The sequence below is a fragment of the Rhinoderma darwinii genome, chromosome 11 (genome assembly GCF_050947455.1).
Source record: "Rhinoderma darwinii isolate aRhiDar2 chromosome 11, aRhiDar2.hap1, whole genome shotgun sequence".
Lineage (NCBI taxonomy): Eukaryota > Metazoa > Chordata > Amphibia > Anura > Rhinodermatidae > Rhinoderma > Rhinoderma darwinii.
In genome coordinates this window covers 98,921,911-98,947,022 of record NC_134697.1, presented here as the reverse complement: position 1 = coordinate 98,947,022, position 25,112 = coordinate 98,921,911, and the positions used below count along the sequence as shown (strand labels likewise).

Sequence of the window (25,112 nt, the reverse complement as noted above, 5' to 3'; positions counted from 1 at the left end):
AGAGGACATTACAGGAGGAGGTATAAGAGGTGAGAACTACAACTCCCAGCATGTCCAGGCTGTTATTATGGGATGTCAGAGGACATTACAGGAGGGGGTATAAGAGGAGAGAACTACAACTCCCAGCATGTCCAGGCTGTTATCATGGGATGTCAGAGGACATTACAGGAGGAGGTATAAGAGGAGAGAACTACAACTCCCAGCATGTCCAGGCTGTTATTATGGGATGTCAGAGGACATTACAGGAGGAGGTATAAGAGGAGAGAACTACAACTTCCAGCATGTCCAGGCTATCATGGGATATCAGAGGACATTACAGGAGGAGGTATGAGAGGAGAGAACTACAACTCCCAGCATGTCCAGGCTGTTATTATGGGATGTCAGAGGACATTACAGGAGGGGGTATAAGAGGAGAGAACTACAACTCCCAGCATGTCCAGGCTGTTATCATGGGATGTCAGAGGACATTACAGGAGGAGGTATAATAGGAGAGAACTACAACTCCCAGCATGTCCAGGCTGTTATTATGGGATATCAGAGGACATTACAGGAGGAGGTATAAGAGGAGAGAACTACAGCTCCCAGCATGTCCAGACTGTTATTATGGGATATCAGAGGACATTACAGGAGGAGGTATAAGAGGAGAGAACTACAACTCCCAGCATGTCCAGGCTGTTATTATGGTATATCAGAGGACATTACAGGAGGAGGTATAAGAGGAGAGAACTACAACTCTAAGCACGTCCTGGCTGTTATCATGGGATATCAGAGGACATTACAGGAGGAGGTATAAGAGGAGAGAACTACAACTCCCAGCATGTCCAGGCTGTTATCATGGGATATCAGAGGATATTACAGGAGGAGGTATGAGAGGAGAGAACTACAACTCTCAGCACGTCCTGGCTGTTAGCATGGGATATCAGAGTACATTACAGGAGGAGGTATGAGAGGAGAGAACTACAACTCCCAGCATGTCCAGGCTGTTATTATGGGATGTCAGAGGACATTACAGGAGGAGGTATAAGTGGAGAGAACTACAACTCCCAGCATGTCCAGGCTGTTATCATGGGATATCAGAGGACATTACAGGAGGAGGTATAAGAGGAGAGAACTACAACTCTCAGCACATCCTGGCTGTTATCATGGGATATCAGAGGACATTACAGGAGGAGGTATGAGAGGAGAGAACTACAACTCTCAGCATGTCCAGGCTGTTATTATGGGATGTCAGAGGACATTACAGTAGGAAATATAAGAGGAGAGAACTACAACTCCCAGCATGTCCAGGCTGTTATCATGGGATATCAGAGGACATTACAGGAGGAGGTATAAGAGGTGAGAACTACAACTCCCAGCATGTCCAGGCTGTTATTATGGGATGTCAGAGGACATTACAGTAGGAAATATAAGAGGAGAGAACTACAACTCCCAGTATGTCCAGGCTGTTATCATGGGATGTCAGAGGACATTACAGGAGGAGGTATAAGAGGAGAGAACTACAACTCCCAGCATGTCCAGGCTGTTATTATGGGATGTCAGAGGACATTACAGGAGGAGGTATAAGAGGAGAGAACTACAACTTCCAGCATGTCCAGGCTATCATGGGATATCAGAGGACATTACAGGAGGAGGTATGAGAGGAGAGAACTACAACTCCCAGTATGTCCAGGCTGTTATTATGGGATGTCAGAGGACATTACAGGAGGAGGTATAAGAGGAGAGAACTACAACTTCCAGCATGTCCAGGCTATCATGGGATATCAGAGGACATTACAAGAGGAGGTATAAGAGGAGAGAACTACAACTCCCAGCATGTCCAGGCTGTTATTATGGGATGTCAGAGGATATTACAGGAGGGGGTATAAGAGGAGAGAACTACAACTCCCAGCATGTCCAGGCTGTTATCATGGGATGTCAGAGGACATTACAGGAGGAGGAGGTATAAGAGGAGAGAACTACAACTCCCAACATATCCAGGCTGTTATCATGGGATATCAGAGGACATTACAGGAGGAGGTATAAGAGGAGAGAACTACAACTCCCAGCATGTCCAGGCTGTTATCATGGGATGTCAGAGGACATTACAGGAGGAGGTATAAGAAGGAGAGAACTACAACTCACAGCATGTCCAGGCTGTTATTATGGGATGTCAGAGGACATTACAGGAGGAGGTATAAGAGGAGAGAACTACAACTCTCACCATGTCCTGGCTGTTATCATGGTATATCAGAGGACATTACAGGAGGAGGTATGAGGAGAGAACTACAACTCCCAGCATGTCCAGGCTATTATTATGGGATATCAGAGGACATTACAGGAGGAGGTATAAGAGGAGAGAACTACAACTCTCAGCATGTCCAGGCTGTTATTATGGGATATCAGAGGACATTACAGGAGGAGGTATAAGAGGAGAGAACTACAACTCCCAGCATGTCCAGGCTGTTATTATGGGATATCAGAGGACATTACAGGAGGAGGTATAAGAGGAGAGAACTACAACTCCCAGCATGTCCAGGCTGTTATTATGTGATATCAGAGGACATTACAGGAGGAGGTATAAGAGGAGAGAACTACAACTCTCAGCATGTCCTGGCTGTTATTATGGGATATCAGAGGACATTACAGGAGGAGGTATAAGAGTAGAGAACTACAACTCCCAGCATGTCCAGGCTGTTATTATGGGATATCAGAGGACATTACAGGAGGAGATATAAGAGGAGAGGACTACAACTCCCAGCATGTCCAGGCTGTTATTATGGGATATCAGAGGACATTACAGGAGGATGTATGAGAGGAGAGAACTACAACTCCCAGCATGTCCCGGCTGTTATTATGGGATGTCAGAGGACATTACAGGAGGAGGTATAAGAGGAGAGAACTACAACTCCCAGCATGTGCAGGCTGTTATTATGGAATATCAGAGGACATTACAGGAGGAGGTATAAGAGAAGAGAACTACAACTCCCAGCATGTGTAGGCTGTTATTATGGGATATCAGAGGACATTACAGGAGGAGGTATAAGAGGAGAGAACTACAACTCTCAGCATGTCCAGGCTGTTATTATGGGATATAAGAGGACATTACAGGAGGAGGTATAATAGGAGAGAACTACAACTCCCAGCATGTCCCGGCTGTTATTATGGGATGTCAGAGGACATTACAGGAGGAGGTATAAGAGGAGAGAACTACAACTCCCAGCATGTGCAGGCTGTTATTATGGAATATCAGAGGACATTACAGGAGGAGGTATAAGAGGAGAGAACTACAACTCACAGCATGTGCAGGCTGTTATTATGGAATATCAGAGGACATTACAGGAGGAGGTATAAGAGGAGAAATCTACAAGTCCTCCCACAGCAGCTGCTTCTTACACTACTGAGCTCCACCCCCTCATGTGACTGATCACGTGACATCATCAGAGGTCTTCAGTCACTAGGATGGAGCTGCTCTCTGGTCACCATCTTTCTTTTGGTCGCTGCCAGTACTCTGTGTATAGCAGTCAGTGATCACCCTCGGACAGGAAGTGACACGGTGTGTGGGCGGGAACAGACGGGTAATTACATAACTCTTGCTGGAGGGATGTGATTATCTGTGAGGTAAATGACTTTCAGCTCTGTCCTCGTACCTTCCCCCTACTCACACGTCATACAAGACGTCAGCGTCCGGACAGCAGAGTACTGACTGCGCAGCGATGGGAAAAGTACATATCCTGAAGAATATTTGGTCTACAGCGTCCCCTTCCCTCCACAGTCATGTTATGTTTTTTTATTTTCGCTTTTTCCTCCCCACCTTCCAAAAGCCATAACTTTTTTATTTTTCCATCGATATTGCTGTATGGGGCTTGTCTTTTGCGGGGCGAGCTGTAGTTTTTATTGCTATCATTTTGGGGTACATAAGACTTTTTGATTAATTTTTATTCCAATTGTGGGAGACAAGGGGCCAAAAAACAGTGATTCTGGCGTGTTTTATATATATATATATAATTTTATTAAACTGCATTTAACTTTTTTATCAGTCCTCCTCGGGGACTTGAACCAGAGATGTATTGCAATATATGATGATAGGGGCGTGATGGACGTTCATTCTAACAGCTTATGTGGCGCGACCGCTATTGACCATGGAATCTAAGGGGTTAAATGAGTGAGTTCCCACTTGAGTGAGATCCTGCTCGTTGCAGTGAGGTCTCTGCTGTAACACAGCCGACGCGCTCCTTCTATGGCGCAGGCTCAGCCCGCAAGCCCGCTCCTTACTTGCCCAATTCCCTCGGCCTCCATTCATTTGTATCAGGAAACACAAGTTATGAGATCTCGAGGTATAAGACAAAAATATTGCCACAAGTGTCGCACAGAATTACTCGTTATTTTTTATTGTGCACAATAAAGGTGGTTTCCGGTCTCTGCAAAAAAAACAAAAAACCTTTGGTGGTGTCATAAATCCAAGTCTTCATGGTCCTTAGTGTTCCTAGTCCAAATTGGTTTCTTTACTTCTGTCATGTAAGGGGGAGATTTCTCTCAAATTTCTGATCTCTCCTGTTCCAATAAATTGTTCTGCGTATGTTATAGTGTATGCGAAACTAGGGTCATACAGTGACTACAATAAAGAGATATATCTATACTGTTTCCATGTATTCGCAGCTGGAGTCCCCTCTATAGGATAATAGTTATCACCTTGACTGACGATACAAGGATGGACAAGCACAGAAATACAATGGCCGAGAATATTCTAGACCTGACTCTGGAGATTCTGTACCTGCTGACCGGAGAGGTGAGGATTCTGGGAATGATGTCACATAACATCACTCTTCTGCATTCTTTACTTATCACTGGCTCTCACCATATATAGGATTACTTAATAGTCAAGACACCTGGTCAGAGTGTGACCAGCAACCCTTCACATATGTCAGAAGGATGGAGCAGGAGCAAGAAACCTATCACGGAGTCTCCACCTCACTTACTGAGCAGAAACAATGAGAAGATCCTGGACCTCACCCACAAGATCATTGAGCTGCTGACTGGAGAGGTGACACTGCCGGGAATGCTGGGACATTATATAATAACACAAGGTATAATGTGTCTGGGTGATGACTGTATCATTGTGTGTCAGGTTCCTATAAGATGTCAGGATGTCGCCGTCTATTTCTCCATGGAGGAGTGGGAGTATATAGAAGAACACAAGGATCTGTACAAGGAGGTCATGATGGAGGACCACCGGGACCGCACACCTCCGAGTAAGAGGGATCTGTACAAGGAGGTCATGATGGAGGACCACCGGAACCGCACATCACCGGGTAAGAAGGATCTGTACAAGGACGTCATAATGGAGGTCCACCAGAACCGCATATCACCGGGTAAGAAGGATCTGTACAAGGAGGTCGTGATGGAGGACCACCAAAACCGCACACCATCGGGTAAGAAGGATCTGTACAAGGACCTCATGATGGAGGACTACCAGAACTGCACATCACCGGGTAAGAGGAGACTTTCATTATCAATAATTTGTTAATTTGATATAATTCTTACAGTTAGTCCACATTCGATAAAACTGAACTTATTTGTTCTGCACTTTTTCAAAGCATTGTGAACCGATACTTTGTTACATACTTTGAAAGTCAACACTGAGACTTTCTCCCCTTGTCGACTTTCCACTGTTCTCGGACCAGGGCGCACTGCAATATTTTGGGGTTACGCATCCTTCGTAAAGCATAAACACCCATAGGAGGATTCTCATTAAATACTATTCCATTTCAACAAAGCTAGAATTTAAAGCCGTGCTATCTCATAGTCTCCTGGAACATACTGTATCTACCGAGCATTAATAGAATACCATTATATAAATCCTACTGTCACATTATCCTAAGAAATGCATTCATACTTCTATGCATCATATCATTAATCGTGCATAAACAACATCTCTCATAACTTTTATTTTCAAACTCCGTGGACAATAAAGTTATTCTTCTACTCTTGGTGCTACATCTCAGTTATATCGAAGCCCTCTACCTGAAACGTTTGGGGGAAAGAGATGCTAGTACCTTGGGTTTCTCACCCACTGCTGGATGAATTATTTTCCAAGGTGGTGTTTATCATTGTCATGCCCTTCTGGATAACTTGGAGAACTTACTTGCAATGATGAGATGATGCAAAGTAGATCTTCCAGCAAATCTTGAGGGCTAGTCGTATTCATATTAACCAAAGAGTATGGGAGAGGAAGTGAGAATAGCAGTGTTACTATAATTCACGTATCCTCTATTATTCACCAGTCAATCCCTCACTTCATATAACTTTGGCTCTCCCCTCAAACAGATGCGGTTTAGTAACCAATGCAGGTAGATTCTATCCGGAGACCACTTTCTTCTGTAGAGAAGCGACATTTTGCAGAAAAACAATGTTTTTATTGTGGTAATCCTGGACATTATGTTCTTGACTGTCCTAGTAAATCTCAAAGGTCAATCACAGTGACGAGACAGAATTCTGCATCATGTTCCCATTGTAATTCATTGAGTTCAGCGACATAGGCCCTTGTGTACTATGACACCAGGTACTGAGAATATATTTACCAATGTCCCCAATTCATATTACCCATTCAATTCTCCTATGGATCTAATGTTGGATTCCGAGGCAGCTGGAAATTTCATGGACAATAAATACTAAAAGGGAAGAAAAAACACACGGCGCCACATAGTGCAATTATCCAAAGGTAAGAGAACAACAATACTAGGGTATCTTGCACTCACCTAGTCGGGTTATGCTGACCAAGCATAACACTGTTGAAGAGTAGGGAACAATCTCCAGAGAGCACAATGCTGTGGAGATGCGAGATAAGGAGACACACCCAGGGTGTGTGCAACCAAGTGAGAGCTGAAGCTGCTGCCAAGGTCCAGAGGCCGGTAAACGGAGTTCACCGTCAATAGGTAAGTAGGAAGATAGAAAAAAAGGGGGACCAATGTGAGGCGCTGCTTAGTAACAATTGGGGTGTTTATTGAAGGTAGGCTGCCTTCAATAAACACCCCAATTGTTACTAAGCAGCGCCTCACAATGGACAATAAATAACTTTGACCACAATCCAAGATCCTCTTCGGGCCACTGCCACATTGTAAAAATCATTTTCTAGATGTATTAAAGGAGTCAGTAGGAAGCAGTATCCATTTAATATTCTTACCGAGGGCAACAATAGATTATGTAGCTGTTATGACATTGATGGAGATCAGACTCTATCAGGTGTAAGTTCCTCCTTTCCTTCAGACAATACAATGAAAAATGTCGTCGTTCGTTCTACTGTTTGCTAAAGTCCTGTTCACATCTGCGCTCGGCGTTCAGTCGTTCTGCTCCGTCAGAGAAGCAGAACAACGAAAATGCCAGACGCGCAAGTTTCGTTGAACAACGGAGAAAACCGGCACCCGATGGAAGCCATTGACTTTAATGGGTTCCGTGGTTTTCCGTCGGGGTGTCCGTGGGTTTTCTGGAAACAATAGCGCAGCATTCTGCACTATTGTTTGTGGTATTTTTGGCGGAATCTGCAACAGAGGCCGTTAACGCAGATGTAAATTAGGCCTAAGTAGTATCTCAAATATGATCGGAGGGTTGCATTGCAATAACAGAAGAACGCCATATAATTGTGGAATTAGGAATGAGTGAAGACTCAGTACAGATTTCACTGATATTTGTAATGTAAATTTCCATACGCCACATGTTACAGACACACTGCTTTGTTCAATACATGATCTGTTTTTATTTTACTTTACATTAAAAATTTTATGTGGAAATTTATAGAAGGACTTTTATAAAATATCTTTACCCCAGCAGATGGATATAGAAAGAATTCAGATGGACAGCCCTTTTTAACTCCAAATTTTGAAGAAGAGAACACTATTACTCAAGATTCAGTTGGAGAAAATCCTATTACCCCAAACATCTGTCCGCAATTTCAAAGTAAACATCTACCATCGGATCCCCCTAATGAAAACCAATCTTCTTGTGATCACTCACACATTGTAACACAAAGTACAGCTTATATAGCTGTTACAAGCAGGGGACACTCCATGCAGAAATCAAATATTTTTTCTCCTAATTGCAAATTACATCCTAAAGAACATAAGCAACTTGACACAGGAGAGAAGGCAACCCTTTATTCAGAGAACGGAGAATGTCGAGCACAAAACACCAATGATGGGAATCTGTTTCTTGGCTCGAAATGTGGGTAACGTTTTTCCAAGAAATCGGTTTTCGTTGAACATCTGAGAAGTCAAACAGGGGAGAAACCATTTTCATGTTCGGAATGTGGGAAATGCTTTGCCAAGAAATCAGTACTTGTTACACATCTGAGAATCCACACAGGGATGAGACCTTTTTCATGTTCAGAATGTGGGAAAGGTTTTGACTGTAAATCGGTACTTCTCCAGCATCAGAGAATTCACACAGGAGAGGATTTGTTTCGGTGTTCAGAATGTGGGAAATGTTATGTCTACAAATCAGACTTTGTGAGACATCAAAAATTTCACACAGCAGGCAAGAGATTTTCATGTATAAATTGTGGAAAATGTTTTTTCCAAAAATCGGATCTTCATAGACATCACAAAACTCACACAATAAAGAAGCTACCATCATCTCCAAAAAATGGGAAATCATATCATAATGAACATAAAAAAATTCACACAGGGGAGAAGCCATTCTCATGTTCAGAATGTGGAAAATGTTTTACCCAGAAGTCACTTCTCACCGTCCATCAGAGAATTCACACAGGGGAGAAGCTATTTACATGTTCTGAGTGTGGGAAATGTTGTGTAAGAAAAGGAGATCTTGTGAAACATCAGAGAATTCACACAGGGGAGAAGCCATTTACATGTTCTGAGTGTGGGAAATGTTGCGTAAGGAAAGGAGATCTTGTGAAACATCAGAGAATTCACACGGGTGAGAAGCCATTTCCGTGTTCAGAATGTAAAAAATGTTTTACCCAGAACTCGGCTCTTCATCAACATCTCAAAACTCACACAGGGGAGAAGCCATTTTTATGTTCTCAATGTGGGAAATGTTTTTCCCAGAAAGCAGCTCTTGTTCGACATCAGAAAATTCACACAGGGACAAATATTTATTTCTGATATAATATGGTTACATGGCAACCTTGAGTTGCACAACTGTCACAGTCTACCTCCAAACCAAATTTAGTTTTTTATTGTTCCAATGCATCTAAAATTAAAAATGAAGCAACTTTCCAAGAAATCCTAATTAAAAATGTCCCATAGTTTTGTTTCTAGAGCTCCTATACACACAATGTGGGAAATATATCAAGAGGCTTATGCTAATTTTCTGCCATAGAAAAGTCGCATATTTTGATGCTTACTAAATCTGCAACTTTTTGCTTTTCTCACCAATTTCCAAAAGTGGTTAGAAAAAGGTGCGGAACATAGCCGAAGGCAGCGGGGCCTCCGCCAAAACAACAATTATTATTTTTTGATAATTTACACCAGAAAACAGGTGTAAATTATAGCAGAAATCTTCACCAGCTCCTAGACTGTGGGGCATAGCAAGGTAGAGGCCCATGCTGGTTGTCTACCTTGCCCCCCCCCTCCATCTGAGTGCCCACCTCCCCCTTCGTACATATAAAATGTTTTTATTTATACTCGTCTTACTGCTTTTATTTTCCCCAAAGGGGCCCCTCCTACTCCCTCCTCATGCTATGGCTCATTCTAGGTACAGACCCCTAGCATTGTTCGTACCTATGCGACGACACGGCACTCAACTCAATCAGTGAAGCGTCATTGGCTGTTCGGCGTCAGTACGTAGAACAAACCATTGCATGAAGAGGCCGGATGGTGGGGCGAAGAGGTTAGGATGTATTTTTTATTTAATGTGATGGGGCGGGGTCGTCATGTCACAATTGTATGAAGCGTCAGTCCTAATAAATCTGCCCATATGTGTCTCCATGGTATCAGACCACAAACCGTGTATAGTCTGATTCCGCAGTCATACTCATTTCTATATGTTCTTTACTTCTTGATTTTAATTCATCCAGAAGAACATTTGTGAGGTCAGACACTGATGTTGGAGAAGAGGGCCTGGCTCGTAATCTCAGTTCTAGTTCATCCCAAAGGTGTTGCATGGGGTTGAGGCCAGGACTCTGTGCGGCCAGTCAAGTTCTTCCACCCCAACCATGTCCTTATGGACCTTGTGCACTGGGGCGCAGTCATGCTGGAACAGAAAAGGGCCGAATCCCAAACTGTTCCAACAATGTTGGAGGCTACAATTGTCCAAAATGTCTTGTATGCTGAAGAATTAAGATTTCACTTCCCCCGAAGGCAGATGTTTGTTATTTTTGCTCGTTGTTATATAAGACAAATCTGGCAGCAGCTTTCTCCCAGAGAAGACATGCCAAGCGTGCATGCGTGTCACGATTCTGGGATATGTGGAACCACAAGGCCGCTCTGCCGTAGCATAGTGGCAGCTGGACAAACAACAGTTAATGGAAAGTCTTCGCACAAGAGTACCTGTATGAGAGTCCAGACAGATATGAGATTTAGCAGACGATATGGCACAGATAATTAGTGGCACAGATGACGCTGGACGTGGCAGATGACCCTGGACGTGACAGATGACACTTAGCGTGGCAGATGACACGTAGCTTGGCAGATGGAACGAACACGACTAAAACACTAGACTTCAGCTCAGCAACAAACACAGTTGCAGGAAGCAGGATACCGGGACACTGGGAACAGGAAACAACTAGGGACCATTTGCTTAAACTAATATGGGAAGACAAATCAAATACTCCTATCACAAAATACAGGCAGGATAACCAGTATAGTGCAAAATATAACATCTTTACAGTATTAGATACAAGATAGAATACAGAATATAAAGTGGATTGACAAACCCATGATGCAAGGATCCCCACACATAAATACTAAAAACCTATAGAAAAAAATGCATGGGTAAATACAGCAAAGTGCAAGTGCCTGAACAATAAATGCAGCAGCCCTATACTGACAAGTGTCGAGTTAGGGAAAATAATTAGACTAGACAGGCACAAAAAGGAGGACAGAAATACAGACCAAAAGAGGGGTACCCTGATCCCCAACACTTGTTTCACCACCTTCTTCGTCCAAGGGTTTTAGGAAGACAACAAGACTCAGGAGGAAGGGGAGGACAGACTTATATAGGACAGGGTGCACAGGGATAGGCTGGGGAATATTGTAATGGTGCATGCGCTGGCCCTTTAAGAGGACACCAGAGCACGTGAGCGCACCGTATGGGAGCGAGCAGCGAATGGGAGCAGTACATGCCGGCGTCCTCGAGGAGGAGGGGGAGGAAGCCGGCGCACTGGTAACATCCTGGAGGACGCTAGGAGAAGCCAGATAGCGGCGAACCCCCCCCCCCCATTTACGCCCCCTCTTCTTAGGACCAGAATGCAGAAAGAACCTCTTGATGCGCATAGGAGCATCATTGTTGTCTTCAGGTTGCCAAGATCTCTCCTCAGGACCAAACCCCTTACAGTTAACGAGGTAGAAGATCCTCCTACCCTCTTATAGTCCAGAATCTCCTTGACCACGAAGACGTCAGAAGCACCACTGGGAGAGGTTTCAGAACTGGGGGATTAGAGCGATTCAGAACTATGGGCTTCAGGAGTGAGACATGGAAGGAGTTGGGAATTTTGAGAGTCGGGGGCAGCCGTAGTCTATATGACACCGGATTGATTTGCTGGAGAATAACAAAAGGACCGCGAAACCTGGATGCAAATTTGTAAGAGGCGATCTCCAGACTAATATTCTTCGAAGATAACCAGACTTTGGTTCCGAGAAGAAACTGAGGAGGTCTTCTTTTCCTATCAGCATTTCTCTTCATGCGGTCCACCGCCTGTAGGATAGAGGACTTGGTCTGCTGCCAGATATGAAGAGAGTCTCCAAATGAAGGGTTAGCTGCTGGAACTTGACATGTAACAGGCACTTTAAGAGGAACACGTGGATGTTGGCTATATACGTACAATGAAGAATGGGGTAGAGGCACTGTCTTCAATCGTGTGGTTGTTGTAGGAGAACTCGGCCCAAGGAAGAAGCTGCACCCAGTTGTTGTGTTGAGCAGAACTAAAATGACAAAGATAATTCTCCAATATTTGATTCATTCTTTCAACTTGGCCATTAGACTGAGGATGATATGCAGAAGAAAAGTCTAATTTCACATCAAGGAGTTTACAGAGGGCTCTCCAAAATTTTTAAGTAAATTGTACACCCTGATCAAACACGATATGGAGGGGCAGTCTGTGCAGACGAAAGATATGAATAGATTTGCCAGACGAGGAGCAGACGGTTGTAAATTTAGTTAGTGGGATTAAATGTGCCATTTTAGAAAAGACAGTAATACAACCTGCAGAAGGAGTTTGGTCGGTGATAAAATCAATGGCAATGTGTTGCCAAGATGCATCAGGAACGGGCAGAGGCTGAAGGAGGCCAGCAGGCTTGGAATGTGAGGACTTGTCTTGGGCACAATTAGTACAAGAGTCAACATAATCAACAACGTTTGCAGGAAGCGTGGGCCACCAGTAATGACGAGATATAAAGTCCCATTTCTTACGAACACGGGAGTGCCCAGGGAGTTTGGAATGGTGTCCCCGGAAAACAATCCTCCTCCTGTCTGCTGGACGAACAAAAGTCTTTCATGGGGGAACGTCTTTAATTTGCAACAGGTTTAAAGCAATCATCCTGGAAGGATCTATGACATATTGGGGAGTCTCCTCAGTGTCATCCGTCTCAAATGAAACTGAAACCGGGCAAAAAAAATGGACTGGAGGTACATGAGATTCTTATGGTGCGTATAGATGATGGGGTTAGTAGCACCCTAACTTTCGATCCCCAACGGAGTAGTTGCTCTCTGCAGGAGAGAACAGTATGGAGGAGAAGCCACAAACCACTGCCTTACCCTTGGAGTTCGGATGATGAAGAACTGCGGCTGAAGTGAAGGCGCTCTTGAGACTAGAAAATGCTGACCTTGCCTACAGGTCCAAACCTTGGCGTTCACCCCCTTCTTAGTAAGAGGACAAATTGGAGCAGTCAGAGACGAGACGTTTGGGATTAACTGCCGGTAAAACTTTGCGAATCCCAAAATCGCTGAATGGCCCGAAGGCCCTGTGGACATGGCCACTCTAAGACGGACTTTACCTTCTCTGGATCCATCTTGTAGCCCAGGAAGGGCAGGAATTCTCCAACATTCATGTAAAGGATCTGCCAGGCACAGCTTCGGGGTTAACGCCCATAGGTAATCAGTCTTCACCTGAGTCTATGTCTCTGAGACTGACTCCAGCTTCCACCACTCAGGCTGGCAGGCTTAGGAGTGGGAGAGCCTATCGCAGCCTGGCCAGACTCAGCTAGCTCCCGCCCTCTGTCTATTTATACCTGCCTTTCCTGTTCCTCCTTGCTTGTGATTCTTTCCGTGTGGTTTCCTGGCCCAGCTACAGCTCTTACTATTTGATCCTGCTCCATACTGACCCTGGCTTACTGACTACTCTCCTGCTCTGCGTTTGGTACCTCGTGCTCTCCTGGTTTGACTTGGCTCGTTCACCACTCTGGTTGCTCACAGTGTTTCCGTGGGCAACTGCCCCTTTCCCTTTGCTTTGTATTCCCTTGTATGTTTGTCTCGTGCACTTACTGAGTGTAGGGACTGCCGCCCAGTTGTACCCCGTCGCCTAGGGCGGGTCGTTGCAAGTAGGCTGGGACAGAGTGGCGGGTAGATTAGGGCTCACTTGTTCGTTTCCCTACCCCCGTCGTTACAATGCACTTGTCAAGTTTTGCGTACAGGTGATTCCCCCTTAACCGCGACAGGACTTGGTGAACATGTTTCCGATGCGTCTTCAGATCTGATGAATAGATCAGGATATCGTCCAAATATACCACCACACAGACATACAAAAGATCCTGGAAGATGTCATTCACAAATTCCTGAAATACTGCTGGAGCGTTACACAGACCAAAGGGCATCACGAGATACTCATAGTGACCGTCTGGGGTGTGTAATGCGGTCTTCCATTCGTCACCTTTATGGATCCGGATCAAGTTATAAGCCCCACATAGATTCAAATTAGTAAAAATATTCGCTGCACGAATTCGATCGAAGAGCTCTAAGATTAGCAACAAGGGGTACCTTTTTTTTTTACTGTGATTTAATTTAGGTCACGGTAATTGATGCATGGTCGACGTGATCTATCATTTTTTTTAACTGAAAAGTATTTGGCTCTGGCCGGAGAAGATTTCTGGATAAACCCCCTCTCAAAGTTCTCCTTGATGTAAGCTCACATGGCCTGGTTCTCTGGAAAGGAGAGAGGATAGGCCTGTTCACAAGGGGGAGAGACATCAGGGAGCAGTTCAATAGGACAATCGTAGGAACGATAGGAAAGAAGAACCTCTGCCTCCTTTTCACTAAAGACGTCTGCAAAGGTGGCATAATGCGTGGGTAGTCCAGCGAGTAACTGAGGCAATGGAGGCAGAACAGAATGAAGCTGTGGCAGGCAGCAATGAAGACACTTGGATCCTCTTTGGAGGATCTCTCCGGAAATTCAGTCGAGAACCGGAGTATGTAGACGAAGCCAAGGCAGACCCAGCAGAATAGGTTTGGTAGCTTTTGGTAACATGAAGAAGGAAATCTGTTCAGAGTGGAGGATTCCAACTTGTAGTCTCCAAGGTTCTGTGATAGACGGAATAGGATCGGGCAGAGGTTTCCCATTCTCAGAGGAACCGTGGCCAGATCTTCTAGGTTTTGCTGAATAAAATTTGCAGCTGCTCCGGAGTCCAGATAAGCAGAAACAGTGTGTGATTTTTCACCAGAGGCAATGGTTACTGGGATGGACAATTTGGGAGAGGATTTGGCATCGTTCCACCTAGGGTTGTCTCTCCAACCAACCCTAGATGCTGGAGTTTCCCTGTGTTTTGTGGACATTGACGCAAAAAATGGCCTTTGTGGCCACAATACAGACACAGACCTGAAGGGCGTCTGCGGTGTTTCTCCTGATCGGACAATTTGAGTCTGTCCACCTGCATTGGCTATTCAGGTGGAGCAACTGGCGAAGGCAGTAGTGGTCTCTCGAACGTGGGTGCCAGTCTATAGGACCGTCTCTCCCAACGAACCTTCTGAGCATGTTCCTAGATCCTCATGTCGATCCAGCTCGCCAATAGGATAAGGGCATCCAGGGTGGAAGGAAGATCACAAGCTTCAAGTTCATCCTTGATGTGTGAAGACAGTTCTTGCCGGAAAGTCGAAATCAAGGCCTCATTATTCCATGCCAGCTCTGCCGCCAGTGTACGGTGGGAGATTTTGTACTCCCCTATAGTTGATTCCCCTTATTTGAGGGAGGTCACGCCTGTCCGTTTGCATAATTTGAATGGCGGACTTGGGTTGGCCAGCGGGTTCCATGGCCTGAGCGTACTGTCGCGATTCTGGGGTATCTGGATGCACTTGGCCGCTCCGCCGTAGCAGAGTAGCAGCTGGCCAAACAACAGTCCATGGAAAGTCTTAGCACAAGAGTTCCTGTATGAGAGTCCAGACAGACACGAGATGTAGCAGACGCTTAGGCACAGATGGTTTGTTGCACAGAATACGCTTGGCGTGGCAGATGGAACAAACTTGAATCCAACGTCACAAAATAGTGGGATAGATATTGGTGGGTGAAAAAGGCAGAGGGTAAATCTGCCAATAGGCATTAGATGTTTCCCATCAAGTTTATGTCTGTGGTGACTGTCAGTACGCCCCACATATGGATTTTAGCCTGTCCAATGCTATTCTTTTACCCCAAGACAAGCGGCACCAGGGGTGTCTGGTAGCCACTTGTCCAGCTCTCAACATGCACGTAACATTTGTTCGGGCTAGCTTGAATAGTCATGTTGATTGTGGGTTTGGTTTCGATAGTAATCGGGCAAAATGGCTGGCTTAGATCCTTGTGGAATAATTCTCCAGAAAAATAATGATGTTTAAAAGTCCAGAAGTATGCAAAATGTTTTTCAACAAAGATAAGGCAGTAAAAAAAAATATTAAAAAAGAAGGGTGGAGGCGGATGGAATAAAATAAACTCTCCTCAGAAATGCTCATATAGTAGTGCATTTTTACCTTTTCTTTAACAGACACTACTTAACAATATTTGGTATGTGTGGTTCAATAAAACGTTTTTTTTTAAATCTAACTGTAAAGGATCTGCCAGGCACAGCTTCGGGGTTAACGCCCATAGGTAATCAGTCGGCACCTGAGTCTATGTCTCTGAGACTGACTCCAGCTTCCACCACTCAGGCTGGCAGGCTTAGGAGTGGGAGAGCCTATCGCAGCCTGGCCAGACGGAGCTAGCTCCCGCCCTTGGTCTATTTATACCTGCCTTTCCTGTTCCTCCTTTGCTTGTGATTCTTCTCGTGTGGTTTCCTGGCCCAGCTACAGCTTCTGACTAGTTGATCCTGCTCCATACTGACCCTGGCTTACTGACTACTCTCCTGCTCTGCGTTTGGTACTTCGTACACTCCTGGTTTGACTCGGCTCGTTCACCTTTCTTGTTGCTCACGGTGTTGCCGTGGGCAACTGCCCCATTTCCCTTAGCTTTGTGTACCCTTGTCTGTTTGTCTCGTGCACTTACTGAGCGTAGGGACCGCCGCCCAGTTGTACCCCGTCGCCTAGGGCGGGTCGTTTTAAGCAGGCAGGGACAGAGTGGCGGGTAGATTAGGGCTCACTTGTCCGTTTCCCTACCCCCGTCATTACATAATCACAAGCCCATTACCTAGTCTACCCTGAACCCTGTGTCTACTATGGACCCCCTTGAGACCCTGGCCCAGCAAATGCAGGGTCTCTCCCTACAGGTCCAGGCCCTGGCTCAGAGGGTCAACCAGCCTGACGCTACCATGGTAGTGCCCCTCACCACTTGAACCCCACCTCAAGTTGCCTGACCGGTTCTCAGGGGACCGGAGGACTTTTCTCTCCTTTCGGGAGAGTTGTAGGCTCTACTTTCGCTTAAAGCCTCACTCCTCAGGTTCTGAGAGCCAGCGGGTGGGTATAATTATGTCCCGGCTCCAGGAAGGGCCCCAAGAGTGGGCCTTCTCCTTGGCTCCTGACGCCCCTGAACTTTCCTCCGTTGATCGTTTATTTTCTGCTCTCGGACTCTTTTATGACGAGACTGACAGGACTGCCTTTGCCGAGAGTCAGTTGGTGACCTTACGTCAGGGTAAGAGACCTGTTGAGGAGTATTGTTCTGACTTTAGGAAGTGGTGCGTAGCTTCTCGGTGGAATGACCCTGCCTTAAGGTGCCAGTTTAGGTTGGGTCTGTCGAACGCCCTGAAAGATCTGCTAGTTAGTTATCCCTCTTCTGACTCCCTAGACCAGGTTATGGCTTTAGCGGTACGACTTGACCGACGTCTCAGGGAACGACAACTTGAACGTTTTTGTGTTTTCCCCTCTGACTCCCCCATGATGCCTCCCGAGGTCCCGTTGCTTCGCTCTTCCACGGAAGACTCGGAGGTACCTATGCAACTCGGGGCCTCCGTGTCCCCCCGACAACGTAGAGAGTTCCGCAGGAAGAATGGTCTCTGCTTCTATTGTGGGGATGACAAGCATCAAGTGAACACCTGTCCTAGGCGTAAGAATAAGCAGCCGGAAAACTTCCGCGCCTAAGTGATCATCGGGGAGGTCACTTGGGCGCACAGGTATTTCCCGTAATTATGAAACGTAATAAAATCTTACTTCCCTTTCAGGTCTCTTTTGGTGGTAGGTCTGCTACCGGCAGTGCCTTCGTGGATTCAGGGTCTTCTGCTAATATCATGTCTGTGGAATTTGCTATGTCTCTAGCTATGCCTTTGATTGATTTGCCTAAACCTGTCCCGGTAGTGGGTATCGACTCCACTCTTCTTGCTAATGGTTATTTTACACAGCATACCCCTGTTTTTGAACTCCTTGTTGGCTCCATGCATTTGGAGCAGTGCTCTGTACTGTTGATGCAGGGATTATCGTTCGATTTGGTTTTAGGCCTTCCCTGGTTGCAGTTGCATAATCCCACGTTTGACTGGAATACTGGGGAGCTTACCAAATGGGGTAATGAATGCTTGACGTCATGTTTTGCTGTTAATTCCATTTCTCCCCCTGAGGAGGTGAACACGCTACCTGAGTTTGTGCAGGACTTCGCTGATGTTTTCTCTAAGGAGGCCTCCGAAGTGTTACCTCCTCATAGAGAATACGATTGCGCTATCTAATTGATACCAAGAGCTAAGCTCCCTAAGGGTAGGATATTTAATCTTTCTTGTCCCGAACGTGAAGCCATGAGAGAGTATATCCAGGAATGCCTGGCCAAGGGTTACATTCGCCCCTCTACTTCTCCGGTAGGTGCTGGCTTCTTCTTCGTAGGGAAGAAGGATGGTGGTCTTAGGCCATGCATTGACTACCGTAACTTGAATAAGGTCACTGTAAGGAACCAGTATCCCCTTCCTTTGATTCCTGATCTCTTTAATCAGGTTCAGGGGGCCCAATGGTTCTCTAAGTTTGATCTACGGGGGGCGTATAACCTTATCCGCATCAAAGAGGGGGATGAGTGGAAGACTGCGTTTAACACGCCCGAAGGTCATTTTGAATACCTCGTCATGCCCTTTGGGGTGTGTAATGCTCCTGCGGTCTTCCAGAATTTCATAAATGAAATTTTAAGGGATTACCTGGGGGTATTTCTTGTAGTGTACCTTGATGACATACTGGTGTTTTCCAAGGACTTGTCTTCCCACATTGAGCATGTCAGGAAGGTGCTCCAGGTCCTTCGCGAAAACAAACTGTTTGCGAAAACCGAAAAATATGTGTTTGGAGTACAGGAGATACCATTTTTGGGTCAAATCCTCACTCCTCATGAATTCCGCATGGACCCCGCCAAGGTCCAGGCTGTGGTGGAATGGGTCCAACCTGCCTCCCTGAAGGCGTTACAGTGTTTCTTGGGGTTCGCTAATTATTACAGGAGATTTATTGCTAACTTCTCGGTCATCGCAAAGCCTCTTACGGACCTCACTCGCAAAGGTGCTGATCTCCTCCACTGGCCTCCTGAGGCTGTCCAGGCTTTTGAGGTCCTTAAGAAGTGCTTTATCTCGGCCCCGGTGCTGGTTCAGCCCAGCCAAATGGAGCCATTTATCGTGGAGGTTGACGCATCCGATGTGGGAGTGGGGGCTGTCTTGTCCCAGGGTACCAGGTCCCTCACCCATCTTCGTCCCTGTGCCTACTTCTCCAGGAAGTTTTCGCCCACTGAGACTAACAATGATATTGGCAACCGCGAACTCTTAGCCATTAAATGGGCATTTGAAGAGTGGCGCCACTTCCTGGAGGGGGCTAGGCACCAGGTAACGGTCCTTACCGACCACAAGAATCTGGTTTTCCTAGAATCTGCCCGGAGGCTAAACCCGAGACAAGCTCGATGGGCGCTATTTTTTACCAGATTCAACTTTTTGGTTACCTATAGGGCTGGGTCTAAAAATATTAAGGCCGATGCACTGTCGCGTAGCTTCATGGCCAGCCCCCCTTCGGAGGAAGATCCTGCTTGTATTCTGCCTCCTGGTATAATCATTTCTTCTATTGATTCTGATTTAGTCTCAGAAATTGCGGCTGATCAATGTTCAGCTCCCGGGAACCTTCCTGAGGACAAGCTGTTTGTTCCCCTGCAATTCCGGCTAAGGGTACTTAGGGAAAATCATGACTCCGCACTATCTGGTCATCCAGGCGTCCTGGGTACCAAACACCTCATTGCCAGAAACTATTGGTGGCCTGGGTTGCCTAAAGACATTAAGGCCTACATCGCCGCTTGTGAGGTTTGTGCTAGGTCCAAGACTCCCAGGTCCCGACCAGCGGGCTTACTACGTTCTTTGCCCATTCCCCAGAGACCTTGGACCCATATCTCCATGGATTTTATCACCGATTTGCCTCCATCTCAAGGCAAGTCGGTGTTGTGGGTTGTAGTAGACTGCTTCAGTAAGATGTGCCACTTTGTGCCCCTCAAGAAACTACCCAATGCCAAGACGTTAGCTACCTTGTTTGTCAAACACATCCTGCGTCTCCATGGGGTCCCTGTCAATATTGTTTCGGACAGAGGGGTACAATTTGTTTCATTGTTTTGGAGAGCCTTCTGTAAAAAGTTGGAGATTGATCTGTCCTTCTCCTCTGCCTTCCATCCTGAAACTAATGGCCAAACCTAGAGGACTAATCAATCTCTAGAACAATATTTAAGGTGTTTTATCTCTGACTGTCAATATGATTGGGTCTCATTCATTTCCCTCGCCGAATTTTCCCTTAATAACCGGGTCAGTAACTCGTCAGGGGTCTCCCCATTTTTCTGTAATTTTGGGTTTATCCACGGTTCTCCTCCGTTTCACCTGGTAGTTCCAACAATCCCGAGGTAGAGGTCGTTCATCGGGAACTGTGCACAGTCTGGGCCCAGGTTCAGAAGAACCTAGAGGTCCCAGAGCGTACAAAAAACTCTGGCTGATAGAAGACGTTCTGCTAACCCCTTGTTTATGGTCGGGGATCTGGTGTGGTTATCGTCTAGGAACTTGCGCCTTAAGGTCCCGTCCAAGAAATTTGCTCCCCGGTTTATTGGGCCGTATAAGGCCATTGAAGTCCTCAATCCTGTCTCCTTCCGACTGGAGTTGCCCCCATCTTTTCGAATACATGACGTGTTTCATGCCTTCCTCCTTAAACGCTGCTCCCCGTCCTTGGCTCCCTCGAGGAAACCTCCTGTTCCCGTTCTCACCCCTGAGGGGGTGGAATTCGAGGTGGCCAAGATTGTGGACAGCAAGATGGTCCAAGGCTCCCTCCAGTACCTGGTCCATTGGAGAGGATACGGGCCTGAGGAGAGGACTTGGGTACCCGCCCGGGATGTTCACGCTGGGGTATTGGTCAGGAAGTTCCACCTTCGTTTCCCCAATAAACCAGGTCCACTTAGAAAGGGTCCGGTGGCCCCTCATAAAAGGGGGGGGGGGTACTGTAAAGGATCTGCCAGGCACAGCTTCGGGGTTAACGCCCATAGGTAATCAGTCGGCACCTGAGTCTATGTCTCTGAGACTGACTCCAGCTTCCACCACTCAGGCTGGCAGGCTTAGGAGTGGGAGAGCCTATCGCAGCCTGGCCAGACGATGCTAGCTCCCGCCCTCGGTCTATTTATACCTGCCTTTCCTGTTCCTCCTTTGCTTGTGATTCTTCTCGTGTGGTTTCCTGGCCCAGCTACAGCTTCTGACTAGTTGATCCTGCTCCATACTGACCCTGGCTTACTGACTACTCTCCTGCTCTGCGTTTGGTACCTCGTACACTCCTGGTTTGACTCGGCTCGTTCACCTCTCTTGTTGCTCACGGTGTTGCCGTGGGCAACTTCCTCATTTCCCTTAGCTTTGTGTACCCTTGTCTGTTTGTCTCGTGCACTTACTGAGCATAGGGACCGCCGTCCAGTTGTACCCCATCGACCAGGGGCGGGTCGTTGCAAGTAGGCAGGGTAGATTAGAGTTCACTTGTCCGTTTCCCTACCCCTATCATTACACTAACATATTTTTGCCTCTTTTTTTTTAATAATACATTTTGGTTATTTTACTGTAAAGGATTTGCCTGACACAGCTTCTGTGTCGACGCCCATGGTTAATCAGCCTGCATCTGTTACTAGGTCTGCTAAAGTGTCTCGATCTGCTACCACTCAGGCTGGTAGGCTGAGGAGTGGGAGAACCTATCACAGCCTGGCCGGACAGTTCTAGCTCCCGCCCTTGGTCTACTTATACCTTAATTTGCTGCTTGTCCTTTGCCTGTGATTCTCTTGTTTCCTGGCTCTGCTGTTCCTGCTATTACCATTGACCTCTGCTTCATATTGACCCTGGCTTGACTGACTATTCTCCTGCTCTACATTTGATACCACGTACTCTCCTGGTTTGACTCGGCTCGTCCACTACTCTGTTGCTCACGGTGTTGCCGTGGGCAACTGCCCCACTTCCCTTGCTTCTGTGTACCCTTGTCTTGTTTTGTCTGTCATGCACATATTGAGCGTAGGGACTGTCGCCCAGTTGTACGCCGTCGCCTAGGACGGGCCGTGCAAGTAGGCAGGGACTGAGTGGCGGGTAGATTAGGGCTCACCTGTCTGTCTCCCTACCCCTACATTTACTATGTTTTTGTTTTTTTTAAACTAAAAATAGCCGTATTTCTAGAAACATGAGTAGAGATGTGCCGTCTGGATTCGGGTGAATCCGTCAGTAATCGACATCCGGAAACCAAGGTTTCGTTTGCTGCTGGATATTTCAAACCGTCTGACAGCAAGGGGGCCGTCTGTTTCCTGCCCCACTCTTCAGCTTTTGCTTTTCTTTACTCACCTCTTCTCCATCTTGCGGCCTTGCGACTTCTGGGTGCCGCCAGTCTTGTGTGGGGTCTGAATTTATATATATTTATATAAATGTATTTTAAGGTCTCGTATGGGGTCAGAAGTAATTTTGGGGTCTAGTCTAAGGTCTGATTTTATTTAGGGGGTCTAGTGTGAGATCTAAATCAATTTTAGTGTTTGGTTTATGGTCTGAATAAATTTTGGGTCTGATTTGAGGTCCGTACTTATTTTGGGGCCTAGTCTGGGATCTTTATTTATTTTGGGGTCTGGTCTGCACAGTTTATCTCAGGGGGGCCATATGGCGGCACAGTTTATTTCTACAGACCTAAATGATGGGACATCTCTGAAGGGGCACATTTGGCTGCACAGTATATATCTGGGGCGAACATGTGGCTGCACAAACTATCTGGAGGCAAGTTTGTTGCACAGTATATCTGGGGCACATATTGGTGGCACTATAAATGGGGCACAGTATTTGTGACACTATCTCACCGAGGCACAATAAATATTTCGGGGGCACAGTATTGGTAGCACTATAACTCTCTGGAGCACAGTATTGATAGCTCTATAACGCTCTAGGGCACAGTATACTGCATATCACTGGGGTTGACTATTAATGGAACTAAAACTCAAGCGCGGCACAACATATTGGACACAAAATTTACATCTGTGGAAAAATTGCAATTTTCAATCTGCAACATCTATTGTGCACTAATTTCTGAAACACATGAATTCCTTGAGGGTTCAGCTTCCAAAATGTTGTCACTACTCAGGGGTTTCCATTGTACCTCAGGAGCGCTTTCCCTTCTGAGCCCCACCGAGTGCCCAAACAGCAGTTTATAACCACATATGGGTTATTGCCGTATTTGGGAGAAATTCTATAACAAATTTTATGGCGCTTTTTCTCCTATTACCCCTTGTAAAAAAGAAAAATTGTGAGCTCAAACTACATATAGTTGGAAAAACTTTTTTTTTTTTTACATTTTCACGGCTCAATGCTAAAATATTCTACGAAACACCTGTGGGGTCAAAAATGCTTACTACTCTTCAAGATTAATTCCTTAAGGGGTCTAATGTCCAAAATGGAGTCACTTCTCAGGAGTTTCCACTATATTGGTACTTCAGGGGCTCTGCAAATGTGACATGGCGCCCAGAAACCCTCCAGCAAAATCCGTGCCAAGAGCTAAATGAGCACTGCCGTGTGCCTGAACAGCAGTTTACAACCACATATGAGGTATTGTCGTAAACTAGACAAATTGCGGTACAAATTATGGGGAACTTTTCTCCTATTGTCCTTGTGAAAATGCAAATTTTTGAGCTAAAACAACATATTGGAAACATTTTAATCTTTCATTTTCATAGCCCTATTCTAATATAATCTATGAAACATCTTTGGAGGTCAAAATGCTCACTACACCCGTAGATGAATTCCCTTAGGGGTGTAGTTTCCAAAATGGGGTCTTTTGGGTTGTGTTTCTTATGTTTTGGCACCTTAAGGCTTTTGCAAACCTGAAACGAAGCCAGGAAAATATCCTAATGAAAAGGAGGCCCCAAAATCCACAAGGTGCTTCCTCATTTCTGAAGCCTGTGTTTAAGTCAAGTAGCACACTAGCAACTGTGCGACATTGAAATGGAAAAGGATTTTAAGGGATAGGAGTGACCTTAGCAACCAGTGTCAGGCAGCTGCTGCCAAGGCTAATTAAATCATGTAATACATCAAAAAGGGCCTAGAATTATATGATGAAAACAGAATTTTCTTATGTCCCTCCAATAGATTAAACATATGGGATAGTCCCACTCCCTGTGGGCTGATAGGGCAGGTGGAGTTTTTCATTATTAGCAAGAACTGGACAAAAATAGCCCTCAAAATCCTCATGTTTCATTTCTCCTACGCATCCTGATGGACACGGCCGCCATACAGGCAAATGATCAGGGCCTTTAGTCTTGTTTTAATTACATCAGAATACATCTGGTTCCGGAGGTCATTTTGTAGGCCTAGGCCCTGGAGAGAAGTGAGTCTCCTATCGTACAGGTATAATAGCTTCGTGTAGGGACCCACCTGTATGGGGTCACCTTGTCGTGGCAGGTGGGCTCACACAATTTCATGAAAATATAACAGTAACGTAATTTAAAATAATCCATATATTCAATGCTGCGACATCTTGTGTTTGTTTGTTACTGCTCTCACACTACTTCTGGCACCATCTTTGTTGTGTGGCATATATTTTTTTTGCCTTCATATATATGTAAATTGAAACACTAAAGCACCTTTTTTATTGGCATACACTGTATGTTAGATGAAGTCTGACCTGTGAAACCATGCCTTATTGCACTTGCTCCCATGCTGATCCGGTTTATCTTGAAATTTCGAGCTTGATAGACATACTATGTATAATAAATAAGGATTTTTTCTTCTTTCCTTCTCATTGAGCTTGGAGATTGTAACATGGTTATTCTTTTCTAAATGTCGAGTTCTGAATGTGGGAGAAAAGTTGAAGCCTTGGTCAAGGGTAAGGTCTCATGCACACAACTGTAGTTTGGATAGAACACGGACACGTTCATTTCTAAGGACCCGTGCACACGACCGTGATGTCCACAGATCCGTGTGGGGCCCGCTAATCCAGAACGCAAAAACTCAGGACATGTAATTTTACAGTCCGGATTTGCGGCCTCACAAACTTTTGAAATCCTTTTTTTTTTTTTTTACAGACCTGTGAATTCTGATGACACACGAATGCACAACAAAAGTTTTTTGTGGACAAATAGACCGCAACGGATCCGTAGTTTTGCGGTA

The 25,112-nt window shown here is 45.7% G+C and overlaps 1 protein-coding gene across 1 annotated transcript in view; it reads left to right on the top strand.

The window, feature by feature from the left end:
- LOC142663101 (uncharacterized) overlaps window positions 1-25,112 on the top strand; it is a 110,751-nt gene that overhangs the window by 60,570 nt on the left and 25,069 nt on the right. Inside the window, 5 exon segments of the mRNA XM_075841402.1 lie at window positions 3,579-3,701; window positions 4,636-4,765; window positions 4,844-5,020; window positions 5,105-5,468; window positions 7,801-9,094. Coding sequence (XP_075697517.1) covers window positions 3,579-3,701; window positions 4,636-4,765; window positions 4,844-5,020; window positions 5,105-5,468; window positions 7,801-9,094 — 2,088 coding nt within the window.